At 47.7% G+C, this 19,050-nt stretch overlaps 1 protein-coding gene and 1 long non-coding RNA gene across 6 annotated transcripts in view; one reads left to right on the top strand and one right to left on the bottom strand.

Annotated features, from left to right (window-relative positions):
• The window catches only part of LOC144293049 (uncharacterized), a 111,142-nt gene extending 101,482 nt beyond the window's left edge, over positions 1–9,660 (bottom strand). For 2 of the 5 annotated variants that reach the window (XR_013360530.1, XR_013360528.1), the window contains exon 1: positions 9,468–9,657. This is a non-coding gene — a long non-coding RNA (uncharacterized LOC144293049). Of the gene's footprint in view, positions 1–9,467 lie in introns of all 5 variants that reach the window. The other 3 variants (XR_013360531.1, XR_013360529.1, XR_013360532.1) reach the window with 3 other exon arrangements.
• INHBA (inhibin subunit beta A) lies at positions 207–18,422 on the top strand. The gene is made up of 3 exons (XM_077864115.1): positions 207–336; positions 2,871–3,494; positions 12,910–18,422. The coding sequence occupies exons 2-3, from the start codon at positions 3,107–3,109 to the stop codon at positions 13,794–13,796; spliced, it is 1,275 nt and encodes a 424-aa protein (XP_077720241.1). The 5' UTR covers positions 207–336; positions 2,871–3,106; the 3' UTR covers positions 13,797–18,422.
• Positions 18,423–19,050: the final 628 nt, after the last annotated feature.

Raw genomic sequence — 19,050 nt, 5'->3', positions numbered from 1 at the left:
TGTTTTTCTAAAAGGTAGTCTAGTCGGTCAGAGGTTTAACTGGCTCAGTGATCACCAAGTAGTGTCCCAGCAGCCAAGAAAGGCTTTCCATTAGATAATGAATTATGAAATATGTCTCACACTGGAAAAACCAGTCATCTGCTGATGTCATGCTGATTCTAACCAATCCCCAACAAAGCCCCAGCCCTCCTCTGTTTGAGTGGTACCAATGTGTGAGTGTGCAAATAAGTAGTACAGTATAAAACTTCAGAGTGCCAATACATGAAGAGGAACTCTTCAGACAGCTCTTACCACATGATACAAGAGTCTGCTGGTGAAAGAGAGAGGACCGGAAAGGTAATGCTTTTTAACTCTTACTTCGGAGGTCTTGACACATTCATAGCCAGAAAGGTTAGAAGGAATTTACTCACTGCACTTCCATGCACGTTGGGATTTGTGCCTTTTTATATTATTCAGGCAGGTTAATACAGCTTTTAATAGCAGAGCATGCAAATAGATTGCGTGTTTCTACAACCCATTCAGCACTTATATACAAGTACATATGCCACAGAGAAAGCTGTTTTGAAGAGTTACATTCACCAACAGTAAATCCAGGGAACACACACACACTCACAGACAGAGGGGATCCAAATATTGATAAGCTCCCCTTATCTAAATGCTACTATTGGGACTCTGGACTGGCTGGGAGTCATTAAACTTTGAGTTTTATTTCAGTCTCTCTTGTAAAATTTAATTGGACTCCAAAATGCTTTGGGTACTGTATATGTGACGCCAAAATGCAGGAGATTATGTTAAGTTTTGTATTTCAGAGATGTTTTATTAAGGGGTTAGAGCGCAAATGCCCCCTCCCCATTGCCTTTCACCAGCCCCCACTAAAAAAAACCACAAAAAAAAAAAAAAAAAGGACTCTTTAGGGAATGTGGACCAAGTCTTAAAAAGAAGAGCAGAGTAATTGATGTTCCTGGAGGATAAATCCCAAGCCTGATAGATGGCTTGGAACAGAGAAAGTCTTGCAAAGTAATTGTTTTGCAAAAGGGGGACAGCGTGTCAGATTCAGGAGAGCAGTGCTGTCTTTGCAAACTGTAATTTTACCTCAATGTCCCAATCTATTCACCCTCCCCCCTTTGCCCTCGGATCCTAGGCTTGTAGTAATGGTATTTACTAACTTTTTCCACCCAGAGCACATTGCTTAACTATAATACTCTGAACACACTAGGTGTCAGATATAAGCTGACTGTATCTACAGAAACTGAGGGCTTATGTGTGGGAAAGAAACCGAGAGAGAAGGAAAGCTTTAACAGATGGACCTCTTAAAGATACTTCTGCATGATAAAAGCAATAAGACAGAAAATGAAAAAAAAAAAAAAAAGGGTGGGGGGGAGAATAAAAAAAACTCAAGAGAGGCATTGTTTAAAAATTCACATTTTTCTTTTTCTGTGAACACTGCAATCCATGATGATTTCATCTGTGCTGGTCCTTTGAGGGGAAAAAGGAGCCGTCAGGAAGCCAGTCCCAGGACAGGCTGGCCCAGGACAGGGCAGGGGGCAGGCTGGAGAAGTCTCCCAGGGCAGAGGAAATAAGCTGCCAGTATATTTTAGAGCCTCTTTTCCCAGGGGACCGGGGATCCACGTCCCAGGGGCATGCTTGTGGTGGCAGACGAGGTGGGAAAGGCCAAGGGGAGCTGTGCAGTGTGCCCAGAGGTCCGGGCGGCGGCTGTCAGCGGCCAGGGTGCGCTGTGTGCAGCCCGAGGGTGCGGCGGCTGGGGAGAGGGTCCAGGTGACAGGAGCAGGTCGCCTGGTGCCGGGGACGGGGATCGCTCGCTGCCCGGCTGCAGTTGGCAGTTGGGAAAAGTCAGAGCGTCTGAGATGCCCCCCACCGAAGTTCTCCGGGGCTCCCCAGCGACCCTGACCATTTACATATGAATGAATGGGGAAGGGTGCCCTGGGGGGGAGCTCCCCCCCACCCCGGACTGGGGACCGCCGATCGGCCCCAGCGACCTGCCCGCCCCGGGTCCCCCGACCTCCTGCCACCTGTGCGGCCGCCTACCCGCCTACCGGAGGGGGTCCCCCGGCACCCTGGGGTGCAGGGCCCTGGGGGCAGACCGCTCCCACCCAGGCACCCCGGGAGGCTGGGACGGTGCCTTCCAGGGGGTCGGTGGGTGGAGGGCCTTTCCCCTCCAAGAGAGGAAGAAGGGGAAGCAAGGGGACTGGGCAGAGAAGGCAAAAAAAAAAAAAAGGAAAGAAATAGAAAAAAAAAAAAAAAGGGGGAAGTAGAACCAAATTCGGAGGATTTCTTTCAGAAGGGAAAGTAGAACTCCCGAGAATGGTGCTATGGAAGAGAGGTGTGTGTGCGGAACAGTGAGCAGAAGGAAAGCAGCCTGTCAGAAGACGGGTGTCCCTCCCCTTCCTAATCACAGCCTCTACTCACAGACAAACTCCCTCCCTCGCCCATTCACGCACTCACTTAGGACCAATCGTTCTCTCTCCTCTCTCCCTCTCTCTCCTCTCTCTCTCTCTCCCTGTCCCTCTCTCCCTCTCTCTCTCTCCCCCTCTCTCTCCCTCTCCCTGTCTCTCTCTCTCCCTGTCTCTCCCTCCCTCTCTCTCCCTCTCCCTCTCCCCCCTCTGGTCCTCTCCTCTCTCTCCCTGTCTCTCTCCCTCCCATCCTCTCTGTGTGTCTCTGTCTCCCCCCCACCCGTGTCTCCCTCCCTCCTTCCCTCCCTCCCTCTCTCCCTCCCTCCCTCCCTCCTTCTCTCTTACTCGGAGACAGTCAGAACTCTCCTCCCTGACAGCCACAAACCTACAGCACTGACTGCATTCAGAGAGGGAACCTGCAAACAAAACTTCCCAGAAAACTTTTTGTTCTTGTTCCAGAGCATTTGCTGAAGAGGAGGAGGGAGAAAAAAAAAAAAGAAAGAAAGAAAGAAAAGAAAAAAAGAAAAAAGAAAAAAGAAAAAGAGAAAAGAAAGAAAAGGAAGGAAGGAAGGAAGGAGGAGGAAAAAAAAAACCCACAAAAAAAAAAAAAAAAAAAAAAACCAACCCTGTGCGTGAGGGGGGAGGCAAAGCAGGGCCTTTTAAAAAAGGCGACCACGACAACTTTTGCTGCCAGGATGCCCTTGCTCTGGCTGAGAGGATTCTTGGTGGCGAGTTGCTGGATTATAGTGCGGAGCTCCCCGACCCCGGGGCCCGAGGGGCCCGGCGCGGCCCCCGCCTGCCCGGCCTGCGCGCTCACCGCCCTGCCCAGGGATGCCCCCAACTCCCAGCCCGAGATGGTGGAGGCCGTCAAGAAGCACATCCTCAACATGCTGCACTTGAAGAAGAGACCCGAAGTCACCCAGCCGGTGCCCAAGGCGGCGCTTCTGAACGCGATCCGCAAGCTGCACGTAGGCAAAGTCGGGGAGAACGGGTTCGTGGAGATAGAGGATGACATCGGCAGGAGGGCAGAAATGAATGAACTCATGGAGCAGACCTCGGAGATCATCACGTTCGCGGAATCAGGTGGGTGCGGGCATGGGGCGCGGGGGGTGGGGGTGGGGAGCCCGTGCCAGGCCTGGGGGGAGGTCGGGGGGGCGCACGGGCACGGGGCGCCGCGGCCGGGGGGGGGGGCGCGGGGGGCGCGCGGGGGGCGAGGCCTCCCCGGGTCCCCAGGGGAGCGCGACCCGGCCGAGCCCTCGGGGCCGCGGAGGAGCTGCAGGCGGGTCTGCGTGCGCGAGGCTCCCGCGCCCTGCCCGCCCTGCCCGCCCGGCCCTGCAGACCACATCCAGGCAGCCCCGCTGGAAGCCCGGGCATTGTCGGGGGCTGCAGGGGTGCAGGGCGGTGGGCTGGGGGGAGGGAGCCCAGGAGGCTTCCGGACCCCATCCAAAGTTTTTATGGGGTGAGTTGGGGTGGGGGGGCGCACGCCGCGCGGAGTGTGGGGTCGGGGTGGGAACAGGCACAGATGAAGTCATTGTCTTAAAACAAACCTTCCCTTTAAAAGTCCAGTCAGGGGCCACACCGACAAGCAGGGCTTACTTAGTGCTGGTGACAGTCTTTTTTTTTTTTTTTTTTTACCTTTAGAAACTCTTAGAAGAGCACAAGCATCACATTCGAGGCAGTCAAGAGGGACTTTGGTGGGGGGGGGGGGACAGCTGACATTGAACCAGCAGTCACTTTTGGAACGCTGACTTTTGCTCTCTGAACAAAAAAAAAAAAAAAAAAAAAAAAAAGAGTTTTGTTCTCTGCAAAGTTACTAAGAGCTCCCTGCCAAGGAATGCAACCTTGACAAAGTGCTCTCAGATACTACACTGAACTCTCACTCAATCCTTAAGAGGAAGAACTTTAATAGATTCTAATCATTGGCTCGGGAACATGCTAACCTGTTGCTGAATAGAAAAATACCTGTCACAAGTGTGGCCCCAGCCCCGGAGCCAGGTTATTTTTACAGTTAGGTGACACAGCCCCTTCGCACGCCTGCTAGCCCGGGCACGCCCCGGCGCACAGATGTGTTAATACTGTGTTACTTTCATGGTAATGCCAGCCTAAAGAATCGTACCCCTTGCCAAATCCATTTGAAAGGAATGCCATTGTTTTGTTTGGTAGAGCATATGGCCAGTAAAGTATGTGCAGGGACTCCCAGCATTTCTGTTTAAAAGTTTGCCGCAGCAGTATAAACAATTAAGGCAACACTCAGAATTTCCAATCCTGAAAACCTGTTGACTCAGATGTTCTGTTTTCAAGAAAACCCTGCCAGACCTGGGCATCCTTTTCGGGGAGCAGATAGCCTGCTGGCTTCCTGGCTCCCCTGGGAGGAGAAGCCCTGATGTCCCCCGAGCCTCCTGGCAGGACAGTGTCTCCCTCTCCCTCGGCAGAGGCTTCTTTTAAAAGAAGGTCTTTCTTTCTCTAAGCTCTTTCTTGATGCAGCCCCCGAATGGCACAAGGGTTAGGACTTTATCTTTCGAAGCTTACTGAGGGACAGAGTCAGGTTGGCGATTTCACGGGGCCGCTCACCTTTCCTGGGGGGCGAGGTAGGAGGGAAGGTGCTTACTGACACTGAGTCCAGTGGAGGGGAATGGATTCCCGGGGTCCACAGGTCTGCTCCCTGTGCTGGCACAAAGGGACCCTGGAGGTTTTTATAAACCAGTCACCCCACATGATGGCCTTAATTGCAGGTCCTAAATTGGCTTTCCCGGCATCAGATGACTAAGTGTACCTATGCCTCTGACCACTTTTAATATACACCTGATGCTCTAGCAACAGCCTCTCTTTCTGACTTCGCTGACTTGTCTAGCAAATCATGCTCTTGGCCTTGAGAGGTTCTGCAGAGAAAGAATTTGACCTTTTACATTCTTTCTTACTTATGGCCTTCATCTCAGTGGCAGTCTTTTTCTCTTTTCTATGAACTCTTGTCATTTTTTTTTTTTTTTTTTTAGCTTTCCTGTTAGGTGTTTAGTTTAAAAGACTTGGAGTTACTTTTTTCAAAGGTGATTCATTTGACTCACACGCTGACTCCAGTTTAAGGCTTGTAATGGAAAACTCCTCCTGGTTGAGTTTACAACTTGACTTTGGATGAGCTGCGGGAGTCACAGAAAATGTTTATGACCCCTACTTATTTTCCTCATCTGAGAAGTTTCCACACCTCAACTTCAAGTTGATTTACTATGATTTCGCGGAATTAATGATTGCTGTATGGACAACCTGCTCCTCCAAGTGGTACTCCAGATGAGTATTTTGTTGCTGATTCTGCTAACTAGGAAAGAGCTTCATCCACTGAATGTACAGAAATGTCTTCTTGCTTTTGGACTAATTCAACCTTCGGAATATCCAAACTATGTCAAATGTAAGAATTGGGGGAGTAGCAAAGGAGAGTCATTTGTCGTCCCTCTGTAAACTATTTGGTACGGCACGGAACCCGGTTAGTGTCCCTGATGCCGGTGCCACCGACCCATACCCATAGATGTATCTTTCGACCTTAAGATCCCTCAGCTGGGGGGATTCGTGTATAATTTTTGCCTCCACCCTTCTTGGTGGTTAAATAAGGCCACGACACGGCCTAGCAGTTGAGGGACCGCAAACAGCTCGTGTCTAGGACTCTTAGGAACTGAGTTTGTCCCATTGGGGCTCAGTGGAGAGCGCCCCATCCTTGTAAGGCTGCTATGAGTTGTTACCAACTAAGTGGCAAAGAGCTGCTCTCGGGCTCTCTGAAATTTATTCCAACAAATAAAAATTATTTTTTTTAACGCATGTCACCCCAGATAGCTCACCAAGATCACTCCATTCTTTGGCCGGCTGGCATAGAATGCCGCTGTGTTTACCTTAAGACCGGAAAGGAAAAGAAGAAGGGATGGGTAGGGTCAAGTCAGCGTTCTCTATAATTGTCAGTGAAATCCATGGCCTTCTGGACGGCTGTATCCTATTTTATCTTCCTGTGATCTGTGATGATATAGGGGCAGTCAGTGTCCACTAACAGCACATCACTGAGTCTCCATAGGCTGCCAGATTTACACGCTGATTATGGCAATCAGCCTAGCGGATTGATAGCGCTTGGTGAGGATCGGATAGGGACAGAAAGACAAGTGAAGCGCCAAGAAGCGGGAAGTGCTCACTAAGCCCAGGTGTTGTTGAAAGTAACATGGAAATCTCCCCCTCTTGGAGGGTTCCAGTTACAGGCGAGTTGAATTAGAAATACTTCCCAAACAGAGGTCTAGGGAGGCTTGCTTGGATGACGATCTGTCTTTCCCAGCCCAAGAAAGCCATCTCAAGGGGGAGTCGACTCCCACCAAGCCCGTGCCAGCCTAGGGACCCTTCCTGAGACTTCTCCCTCACTGAAGGGCGCCTTTAGGGGTTACAGGCTTTCTTCTCCGAAGAAGGAGAGATGAGTGGCCACAAGAGGGCGCATTCCAAAGACTTTTGCTCCTTAGCAGTCAATCTAGGGAAAGGCAATTTCACCTCCTGGAAGCCCCAATCTGTAAGCGCCCAGATCCTGGTGATTATCAGTGCCCCCCCCCCCCTCCTCTCCAGCTCCAGGAGAAAGTTAGGATTTTATGGGATGAGAGAATCACGACTACCTGTGACCCAGTAAAGGAGACAGAGGAAAGGAAATGGGAATTCTAGGGATACATATGAACATTCCGGAGCTCTATGGAAGACAGAGGAATGATACATTTCAGAAGCAAAACAAAGCAGAGCGTGGAGAAATGTGACCATGAATCATCAGCAGCACTGATCTGCTCACACATCTCTCCCTAAGACGGCTGGCTGCCTGGGCTTTTACCAAAACGCCTTCCATCTTCCCTCATTTTGTTGCCTGGTCTGCCTGGCTTATCAACGCTTTTCACCAGCGACAAATGACAAGTGACTTCCAACAGGGAGGAAAGGGCTGTTTGCTGAACGCCTTGTGAGGACTTGGGTGCAGCTTCGGGGGATGCGTTTGTTTTTGAGCTGAGGCTGGAGCCAAATGGTGGAGGCGAGACAAGAAGCGAGATGCCTAGTGGTTTGGGCCTGTGACGTAGGTGGGTCGGAGTTGGGGCGGGGTGGGGGGGAGCCCTCGGAGGGCAGAAAGTCAGCTTTCATATTTGGAGAACTGGGAGTCCTACCTTCCCCGGCACTTTTAGTGAAAACACGTATTTGTCTTGGCCCCTCTTCTGCTAAACTATCCTGGAGCATGAGCTGTAGATCAGAATGTCTCCTACTCCACCGGTCCCTAAATCCAGAATCCAAAGTGTAAAAGTTCTCAGGAACTTTAGAGGAAGTCTCTGAAATTTCTGTGGGCTGAATCTTAAGAATTTTCTCTCCTTCTTTGCGGAAACTAACCCCCCCCACCTCTCTCTCTCTCTCTCTCTCTCTCTCTCTCTCTCTATTTCATCACCATTGAAATGGAAGACACCCGAATGTGGTCGAGCATTTACAATTCAATAGCAGATCCTAAGGGGGAAAAAAATACCAAGGCTAACAAAATCAACCAGATAATTTATGACCAAAGCTATAGTTCTCCTCCAGGCAAAACCCTCAGCGGCAGGTTAAGGGAGGCATACCCTTTAAGACCCCACTTGCTGCCTTCTGCACAAACCACTGGAAACAGTCCAAATGCAAAGCTAGTGCTTCCGAGAACACACAGGCCGGCCTGGTAGCCTGGACGCCCATACCCCCGACGACACCAGAGCTAGGCACAGCGGAATCGGGGGCAGAATGGAAAATTAAAAGTAACGGCCACATTTTACAGCAAGGCTTTCTCCCCCATGGCGAGTTAAAATCCTCTGTAAACAACGAGATTTTCCACATTCACGTTAGAGACATAATCATTACCCCTATGTATGAGGGCAGCATACTTTAGGCAGGACCCTGGTGAGGAAAACAAAACAGAACACAAATGAAACACTGCGTGTGTGTGCGTGTGCGTGTGCGTGATGCGTGTGTGTGTGTTGCTTATTTCGTTGGAAATGTTCCTACGCCCACAGATCCGAGGTGCAGGGCTTGAGGAAGAGCAGAATTTTGAGTTCTGGTATGGGGGGAGGGGAAGAACGAACGAACGAGGGGCTTGCTTGCTTAACCCTTGGCAGGCCTGCTTTCCTGATGGAGTTATTAAAAACATTTGAAAAATCCTGAAAGCAAAGGGAAAAGGTGCTTTTTCGGGTTATTCTTCCCTCCAGGTTGCGGCCCTCCTTCTGCCCAAAGCCCCCACCCCCCTTGCCCAGCAACTGGAAGGTGTGATCTTTGTCCTTCCTCCTCCTCCTTGTTTTTTTTTTTTTTTAAATACACCTTTCTCTCTCCCTTCGATTTGTCCACCGACCTCATAGAGGTTTCAGTGATGAGATATTATCACCCACATGGGTTTGCGTGGGACTTTCTTAGTGAATTACTCAGGCAGAGAAGGCTGTGATACAAGCCTTGCTCACGAGCCTCTGGAGGGAAAAAATAGCACAGAGGATGAAAAGAATATTATCAGAGTAGGTAATGAAAGGTTAGCAACGCCAGCGGCTCTATCTGGGCAGGTAGGTGCTGATGCAGGAACACAGTGCGCACCTGTATACGCTGCTAAGGCTGTACCTGTTCACAAAGCATTGTGGGAAGGCTTCCATTTCAGGATTTGATGCAGGAGATAGTTAAGTCAAACCCGAGACTGATTAGTAATTGATCCCAAACATCTCAGCCTCAGGCACCCTCCTTCCATTTTTCAAACTGTCACGCGTAGGGATTTGAAGATTGGAGCATCCTGAAAGCATCACTGCAGTATAACAATCTCTCTTAGGTAAAATGCAGATAAAGGGAACATAATCGGGTGACTAGGTATATTTTGCACACCTAAGAAACTTGAGGGTCGTAATAGCTTTTCTGAAACCTGCAGCCCTGATAAATATTAATCATCTCAGCTTCTAGCTGTCTCATTCTCTCCACCCCCTTCTGCAATGAAAGCTAAAAATGTAAAAGAGAAAAATATATATATATATATATTGCACTGCTTAATAAGTCAAATACAATAGAACTTTTAAATTGTACCTGCATATAAGGTAGACATTAGGAAGACTTGCATCTCTCTCTTCCCCCTGTTCTCCTGAGCATTATGGCAACAGCATTTTCATGGAATTGGATCTGTTTTATTTTTTTTCCCTGATAAAATATCATGCAATATACAAATAGCAGTTCCAGAAATGGACACCAGGAGAAGGAGGCGACAGGCATGTCAATTAGTAGGGGGAAAATCCAAATGTCAGAAATATGGGGGAGAGATACAGCACACAGGCAGTGGATGCGAATGCAGGGAACAGTCTTTCGAGCTCAGATCATTAAACCAATGCATAAATCAGCGCTGTGCCTCTCCCCAGTACGCAGGCGATGCCGTACAGTTAATTATCAGCCAGGACCAGGTTGAAAGTCATTTTATGATGCCTCTCTGATCCTAATATAACAGCACCTGACAGATTGAGCCCCCTCTAATGAGTACTCTCTTTGTACGATCCTCTCCCAGGAACACTAAATCATTTGCTTCCAAGTACAGCTGCCTGTGAAGAAGGGGTGGGGCTATATCATGCCTTAGAAACCTGCTCTTGTGGAACGAGGGGCTGTCCTGTGGGCTGTTGCTGGAAAACCAGGGACCTCAGCCCCCCTGGCCCTACAAAAGGCAATTTGCATGTGCTCTGGCTCCTCCTGTCAAGTCAGCCAATTAGCACCCCCTGGCCCCCCTCACCGCACCCCACCCCCCAGCATCTATGGACTTCTCCGGACTCTATTCATGGAAAGTCCGAGGGATGCTGGTTCCGCACTGCCACCTGGACCCTCTGTCTTTACCCGAGGACCATCTATCTACCTTCACCCTGGCCCCTCCTGTCAAGCCTGGTAAAAGCAGAGCGGAGGAGCCTGTGGGAATGGGTTACCTGAAACCCAGAGAGCTTTCCCATCCCGAGGACGAGAGTCGGATTCTCCAGTTTCACACTCTTTCCTAGAAAAACAAAACACAACCTGGTGCCCTCTGGCTTCTCTAATTTAGCAGCTACTATCTCTCTGTCTTTCCAGTGGCACCCAGCACAGTTTAGGGTTTCAGGAGCTGGCCTGCGTAGAGGCAGAAGGGAGAACAGCAGGTAGCTTGTTAGGATTCTAGGGGGGCAGGGTGGAGGTGCCTGCCCTGGAGGGGGGCTGCCCACTCCTCCTGGGGGGGGCGGCTCCAGGGCCTTGGGGGGCTTCCGAAGGACCCTACCACTGCTGATTGTCTTTTCAAATTTAAATCATTAAGCTCTCCTTCCTGGAATCTTCTCTTTTGCTTTCCCCCAAAAAACAGACAGCAACAGAGAACCCACCAGTTTTCAGCCAAGGGAAATACTGCGTTCACATTTTGAAAAGAAATCATGCCCCTGACAAAAAAAAAAAAAAGAAAGAAAGAAAAAGACAGTCTCCCCTTCTTCTAACTGCTGTCGACTCTGGTGATCTAATCGTAAACCTAGCTTTATTATTCATTTCAACTCCTGCCAGAGACCCAAGGCCGGAGGCAGAGGACCCCCGCCCCCCACCCCCGGCACCCCCATCATCGTGGCCAGCGTGCTAGCAACGTTATACCGAGATGCCAGAGAATCTTTCGTATACATATGTAGCCCTTCCTGGCCCCGGCCTCAGCGAATTTACCACTATCAGAATCACAGTGTGCAGAGTGTGTTAAATTAAGAACAGAATCTACAGTGCGCAATGCACAGAAAAGCCTGCCTTCTGCTGCAGAGAACTTGAAACTGTGCCGAAAATTTATAGTACCGTAAACATCTCAGGGCTGAGAGTGATAAGTATGGCTGGATTTCCGTTAGCTATAGAAATCCAGGCAGGGAGACCCTCCTAGGGAGTTGCGAGTTCTAAGATGAACTCCTCCAACCCTGTCCTCAGATTCGGGTCCGAGATGCACGGCGGACGGCGGACGGTTGTGAGCAGGTGCACGCAGGAGGCGGTCAGGCAAAGGGGGCGTGTTCCATGGACCACCAAGTGGTAAAAGTGCAAATAAGGGGGAAGGTTTGCTCAGGCAGAGAATTCTCGTCTGGACACCTGCTCCCGAGAGTAGACGTAGTTGCGTGCGGAGACATACAGGTGCTTGCGGAAAGAGGAGGGAACGGTTTACATTAGGCAAGAACTGAACGGTCTCTGAATCCAACTGCCTCGCCAGTGTGGGGATTTCCTCGCTGTTAGTAGCAGTTGCTGTAATTGGGGCTCATTAGAGCTGCATTCAGAAAGGAAGCAGGCAGAAACGGGGGACGCGGCAGGAGGAGGTGGATCTCCTAATCTGATGTAACTCCATGCTGAAGATGCGCTTGCCTACCTCCTGGGAAGTGCCCGGGCCGTGACTGTGTGTGTGTGTGAGAGACAGAGAGAGAGAGACACTCTCTGACCTGGGACATCCTAAATCAGACATTGGCTGGAGGGGGTGGTGGGGCAGGGGAGTGATGTGGTCTCATCTGAAAACCCAACCCTTCTCCAGGGCGGCCACTGATGATGAGGTGTGGGGAGCAGGAGGGTTCTAGGCAGCGGTCACCGGCTGGGGCTGAGACAGCGTATGGGATGCTCCTGACCTGAACCAACAGGTGTGGCTGAGCCACCCAGGACCGGGCACTGAAAGGGGTTGGAGTTGAAGGCGAAGCAGCTGAGGTGGAGCCCAGAGTCCTGGGAACTTTCTGTGTATACCTGCTGCAATGATTGCAGAGGGGCCTGGCTCCCTGCTGGGGGGTGTGGGGGGCGGATGTGGGGAAGGGCTGTGGCGGTGACCCAGGCAAGAAACGATGGAGGGGTGGGGCAGGGTGTGGCCAGGGCTAGCTGGGTGGCACCCGCCACGCTCACTTACGTGGGGGGTGTCCGTGCATTTCTGTGGGCAGAGCGGGGCTTCCGCAGCTCGCCAGGGCTCGCAGTGCGCCTTCGTCCGTGCTGTGCCAAGCCCGCCGCATGATGGGTCAAATGTCACTACGTCATCCCCATCTCATAGAAGATGAAACTGAGATTAAACAGTTAGTGCTCAGACGCAGAGCCCCCCAGGCTTCCGGACACTGACAGTCTAAGGCTCTCTTCTCCCTCCAGCCAGGCGTTGACAGACTTGCTCTGGAAAGGGCCGGAGAACAAATATTTTAAGCTCTGCTCTGTGGGCCAGTCTCGGTTGGGTCTGCCCGACTCCATGATGGAGCACAGGAGCCAGCCACAGACAAGCCGTACAGAAGTGAGCCTAGCTGTGGTCCCAGGAAGCCTCATTTATGGGCACTGGAGTGTGAATGTCCTATAAGTTTCACGTGTCACAAAATGCTCTTTCCCTTCAGCCATTTCCAACTGTCAAACCCTCCTGGTGGCCGGTGGGCCGTGACCCGCTGACCCCTGCTGGAGACGGTGGCAGAGGTGCCACGCTCGCCCGAAATGAGTGAGTGGTGACCCCCCAGCACAACTAACGAGTGTCCCTGCTCTCTCTTGTGCTGTGTTTCGTCTGCAGGCACAGCCAGGAAAACGCTGCACTTTGAGATTTCCAAAGAAGGCAGTGACCTGTCGGTGGTGGAGCGTGCAGAAGTCTGGCTCTTCCTCAAAGTCCCCAAGGCCAACAGGACCAGGACCAAAGTCACCATCCGGCTCTTGCAGAAGCACCCCCAGGGCAGCTTGGATGCGGGGGAGGAGGCCGAGGACATGGGCTTCCCGGAGGAGAGGAACGAGGTGTTGATTTCTGAAAAGGTGGTGGACGCACGGAAGAGCACCTGGCACATCTTCCCTGTCTCCAGCAGCATCCAGCGCTTGCTGGACCAGGGCAGGAGCTCCCTGGACGTTCGGATTGCCTGCGAGCAGTGCCACGAGACGGGCGCCAGCCTGGTGCTCCTGGGCAAGAAGAAGAAGAAGGAGGAGGAGGGGGAAGGGAAGAAGAAGGACGGAGGAGACGCAGGGGCCGGGGGGGACGAGGACAAGGAGCAGTCCCACAGACCTTTCCTCATGCTGCAGGCCCGCCAGTCTGAAGACCACCCTCATCGGCGGCGGCGGCGGGGCCTGGAGTGTGACGGCAAGGTCAACATCTGCTGTAAGAAACAGTTCTTTGTGAGCTTCAAGGACATTGGCTGGAACGACTGGATCATCGCCCCCTCCGGCTATCACGCCAACTACTGCGAGGGTGGGTGCCCGAGCCACATAGCAGGCACGTCGGGGTCCTCGCTCTCCTTTCACTCGACCGTCATCAACCACTACCGCCTGCGGGGTCACAGCCCCTTCACCAACCTCAAGTCGTGCTGTGTGCCCACCAAGCTGAGACCAATGTCCATGCTGTACTACGATGATGGGCAAAACATCATCAAAAAGGACATTCAGAACATGATCGTGGAGGAGTGCGGGTGCTCATAGAGCACCCCCGGCCCAGGGGTGGGGGGACAGGAGCCGGAGTTGTCCAGAGAAGAGACGGTGGCAAAACAAAAAACAAAAACAAAACAAACAAACAAAAACAAAAGACAAAACAACAACAACAAAAAAAGAAGAAATGTTTAAGGTTTCTGAGTTAAACAAGCAGGAAAAAAAGATAGAGATTAAGAAAAAAATAAATAAACTAAAAAGCAAAACCTGAAACAGATGAAGGAAGATGTGGCGAAATTCCTTAGCCAGGGCTCAGAGATGGAGCAGAGGACGAGATAGGAATTGGGAGGGAGAGGAGAGCGGCACACCCTTCATTTCTTCTGATATCGAGGTGATGACATCCGTCGCTTACGCGGGAGTATTGTCCCCTCCTTTTCAATCCCCTTTCAGTGTGAGCCTCGAGGTCAACTTGTCTAGTCTGCAGTCATGTGGGCTGGCACAACCCAAATAGCATCTAGAAAGCCATGAGTCCGAAAGAGCCGGTTACAGGCGCTTTCCCACCCAGTTACCCAGGTTGTAAGGTATGTCTGTGTGACCCTCTCTCTGTGTATATCAGCCCGTGCACACACGCACACAGACACACACACACACACACACACATCCACACACAGAGGCATTTCCACACGACACATGCATACATGTACTGGTAAGAGAACAATAGTGTGCAGGCGGTCACACTTCTTTTTTCTGCACCAGTTTTGCAACAGAGCAAAACGAAACAAAAACCAACCTTAAAAAAAAAAAATTTGAGAACAAGAATGGGAAGAGAGAAAAATCAAGGAACAAAGAATACCAAGTTACATTTCGTTAAGGTGCTTATGATCTTAGTACTATGCAACCTAATAGGTTTGAAACTGTTTACCTGAGAGAGAACAAAATGAGAGACTTTTTTGTATTGGAAGTAACCTGATTAATTTTTATTTTCTTCAAGGAGAGATACTTGAAAGGAATATGTTTGTCCATCTGTTGGATCCAAACATTTCTATATTTTGTAAATGTTGTTTTTTTTTTTATCGTTTACTATTTGCACTACAATGGTGTTTGACCTGTCTAATCCTTATTTAACAAGTATTTTCTTTGGGTGGGGGTGGGGGGGTTAAGAGCTGCACTTAATGTGAGCTATAAAAGAACTGCTACAGCACACAAAATAGCTATTTTTATTATTATAATTATAATTATTATTATTATTTTGTACCTTAAAAAATAGACACATACACCAAAGACATTTGTGTGAGCCTTTAAACAGTCTGTCTGTGGTTGGTATCATTCACCATCAGTGAGTCAGGGGTTGGGATTCAAGGCAGAGTAGGGTGGATTGTGTTCAGGCCTCGAAGACCTGAGAAGTTTGGTTTTTGACTCCTTTGACATCCATGAAACGGGCCATTTCATACTGGATGTACAGTAGTTGTACACTGTCGGCTATCATGGAACACTACATGCTTGTGTGTGTATATGTACGTCGCTCGTGCATATGCATACCTGTGTGTATATATACATGGATCGCATCATGCCCATGCACATTTTAAGCACGTCAGGCTGTCATTTTGTAATGTTCTTAAAGCAATGAATGTTTGTGTGCAAAACACAGTATTTTTAAGAAGGATAGGCTATAGTTTTTGCTTTTCCTCTGAACTAGGTGGGCACATTTCAAAAAAATGTGGATGGGAAGAAGCCTGGAAACTCCAGTGAATATTGAGCAAGACCCTCTTTTGTTGTGCAGGGATCCAGCACCCTCTCTTTCTTGCCCCTCACCTCCATCCCACCAGGTATTCCCTGCAGGGAAAACAGGAAACTCATGTTCTTCAAGGTTCTAGGCTGATTTTTTTGCATGCACGACTTTTATTTATTTTCCATTGGAATCAATCTTAAATCAGAAAGCTTTTTCAGAAAGAACAAAACCTAATCTTTAGGCCAGAAGAAGAGTTGGGTACCTTTTTTTTTTTTTTTTTTTTTTTTTTGTGATTAAGGCCTAAGCGTGAGAAATCTTACTTGCTGGGCTAAATAATGTTGTTGTCACTAGCTAAAAGATAAATAACTTGGAGAAAAGTCTTGAGAGATTGGGAAGAAGGGAGAGAACGGCAGGGTGGCAGCAATGGTAAAAATCCCTAATGTTTTAATTTACAGCCCAAACTTCTGATATATAAGTTTGTATGTATTGACTCAGATGCAAAAAAGAAAAAAAACACACTTCATTTTATAAATATCAAAGTACATGCTTAAAGCTAAATTTCTACTAATTTATTCCACAGTATTTAGCTTGCCTAGAATAGCTAATAAGTTATTCACTTATATGCTTTTGAAAATACAGAGCCTTGTTTTTACTGACTTGTTTGTAGTTTGCAAAAATTGAAAAAAATACTAATAATTTGGAAAAATTGCATTCGTTAGTATTTTGTAAAATACAGAAGCTTTCAGCCCTCTGTCAATTCATAGATTTAAAAAGATTAATGGTAGGAAAATAAAATTGTGAGAAACCAAATGCTCCTAAAGGTGGTTTAGCTCTTCTTGAGATATATATACTAAATTGGTGTCCTAGAACTCCAGGCTGTATGTAGGCAAATTATTTTAATGTTATTACTGGGTAGATATACTTAACTGCATCTCGAAGTCCGCCCTTTCTTCTGCAAAAATACAACATGTACTACAAGGGAGTGGACTCTAATTAATTGTAAGAGGGAGAGCATGCAAAGTTGGTACTTGCTTCCTCACTCTTAACCGTTGGCCGGGAGATCGTTGAGGTTGGCAAGGTGGGCACCGTGAGGAAAGTTTCAAGGTGAGGGGGATGGTGATGTTCAGCTTTACAAATTTGCATGAAAAATTTAGAGGGCCTTTCAGACTGCTTTTTATGTGGTAGTGGCACTAATAATGGAACCCGCAAAGATAGCGTGTAGAACCAAGTCCTAGTGCACAGGGCACTAGCAGAGATGGTCAGAGCAGTGGGAAAAGCAGGCCGCTCAAAGATAGCTGCCTGTTGGTGGCTCCCATTCATCTCAAGTGTGTGCACCATCTTTTTAAGCCCTTTAAAAGAGTGCTGGACACAGTTGGGGGTGAGATGGAGTTTGGTTAGTGGCCATAGTAATTGCAAACAGAGCAAAATGAAATCCCACGTGACAATATTTGAATGGGATGTGTTAGTTGAGATGAAATGATTGGGTTATCAAGCATCCCCAATCTTTGACATTATTTCATTACATTTATGTGGCCTTGAAACAGAATTAGAAATTGCTGCTATCTTTAATAATCTTGGAAGATACGCAGGCTTGTAAACAACGACACTTTTCATGTAGCAGCATGAAGCCAAAAGAAAAAGCTTTTAAATTCTACGATATTGGTTCTTCACAGTAGGTTTTCCTTAAAACAGGGTGGCTCTATCTGATCTTAGCATCTCTCTGCTCTTTCTCTAGGGCTAATCTCTAGGCTCTTAAAAATCTACTCATACCAATCTTAAAAGCTCTGAAAAGTATTTTTTAAGAATGATAATTATTTGGTAGTTTGGGTTCTTTCTTTCTTTCTTTATCTTTATTTAAAAAAAAAAAAAAAAAAGCATGGCAAGTTCCAGCACACTGAGTTGAGATTTTCTTGTCCCTGAAGACCAATCAATTTCATAGATATTTAAGATTGATTCCACACTTTGTTTTCAAGGAGAATGCCTGCATTCTCCTCTAAGGAAGAGCAAATGAATTTTGTTTTTCACCCCCACGGGATTGGACCTCAAGAAGTAACTCTAAAAAACAGAGAACACAAATGCCTCAGTTGTATTAAGCTTAGATTCAAATTATTATGTTCACTTGAAAAAATGATTTCCTGGGGGCCTTTTGGCAACTTCCCTTTTCAATGTAGAGAAGAACTTAGTCACCCTGAAACCCTACACAATAAATGGAACTTGTAGATGTGGGCAGAAGGTTTGGGGGTGGACATTGTGTGTGTTTAAATTAAACCCTTTATCACTGAGAAGCTGTTGTATGGGTCAGAGAAAATGAATGCTTAGAAGCTGTTCACATCTTCAAGAGCAGAAGCAAACCACATGTCTCAGCTACATTATTTATTTTTTATGCATAAAGTGAATCATTTCTTCTGTATTAATTTCCAATGGGTTTTACCCTCTATTTAAATGCTTTGGAAAACAGTGCATTGACAATGGGTTGATATTTTTCTTTAAAAGAAAAATATAATTATGAAAGCCAAGATAATCTGAAGCCTGTTTTGTTTTAAAACTTTTTATGTTCTGTGGTTGATGTTGTTTGTTTGTTTGTTTGTTTGTTTTTATTATTATTTTTTTTTTGGCATACTACATGCAGTTCTTTAACCGACGTCTGTTTGGCTAATGTAATTAAAGTTGTTAATTTATATGAGTGCATTTCAACTATGTCAATGGTTTCTTAATATTTATTGTGTAGAAGTACTGGTAATTTTTTTATTTACAATATGTTTAAAGAGATAACAGTTTGATATGTTTTCATGTGTTTATAGCAGAAGTTATTTATTTCTATGGCATTCCAGCGGATATTTTGGTGTTTGCGAGGCATGCAGTCAATATTTTGTACAGTTAGTGGACAGTATTCAGCAACGCCTGATAGCTTCTTTGGCCTTATGTTAAATAAAAAACCTGTTTGGGATTTATTTTTTATTTTTATTTTTATTTTATGTCTTATTGGTTTTCCAAGATCAACTTTGCACACATACGGCTACACCCTTTGCTGGGTGATAATTTCGTTTCTCCTGTAATTATCGAGAAGCGTATGAGAAACAGACTGAATGGGAGAGAGAAGACAAAAGCTGGATGGAACAAGAGTACTCAGAGAGGAAAAGAATAAATATTGCTGTGGCAGGGCTTTGTAATAGGCTGCAGATGCTTGGACCAGTAGTAGTTATATTTTATTCATTTTGTTAATTTCCCATTTCTCAAAGTGTAGTGGCAAGTAACATGAAATAAAGTAAAATTCCTGCCTTCCCTCCCCCTTCCCACCATCCCTCCCCCTTCCCTTCTTTCCTCCCTCCTTCTCTCCTTCTTTCCTTTCCTCCTTCCCTCCTTCTTCTCCCTTTCCCTTCTGGCTAGAAAATTGGAATTGCAGGGAGTGACTAGGGCTAGAAACAGATATAACTTAGGAAAGAAAAGAACCAGGACCAATGGACCAAAATGGAATCACAGAAGTACAGTCAAGACCAAATTGGCTGTTTGATCTTTTCTTCTATAGGTTTTGCTCTAGTATCTGTGTCCATCAAAGGGGTTATATGGAGATACTAGCAC

Source organism: Canis aureus, chromosome 21 (assembly GCF_053574225.1).
Source record: "Canis aureus isolate CA01 chromosome 21, VMU_Caureus_v.1.0, whole genome shotgun sequence".
Taxonomy (NCBI): domain Eukaryota; kingdom Metazoa; phylum Chordata; class Mammalia; order Carnivora; family Canidae; genus Canis; species Canis aureus.
Note: the sequence above shows the minus strand (reverse complement) of the source record. Positions and strands in the feature narration are given on the sequence as shown.

Excerpts from the sequence above, each read along its gene's own strand:
- INHBA (XM_077864115.1), top strand. The coding sequence starts at position 3,107 with ATGCCCTTGCTCTGGCTGAGAGGATTCTTGGTGGCGAGTTGCTGGATT. Across the intron at positions 3,495-12,909 it reads CATCACGTTCGCGGAATCAG|GCACAGCCAGGAAAACGCTG; the intron begins GTGGGTGCGGGC and ends TTTCGTCTGCAG.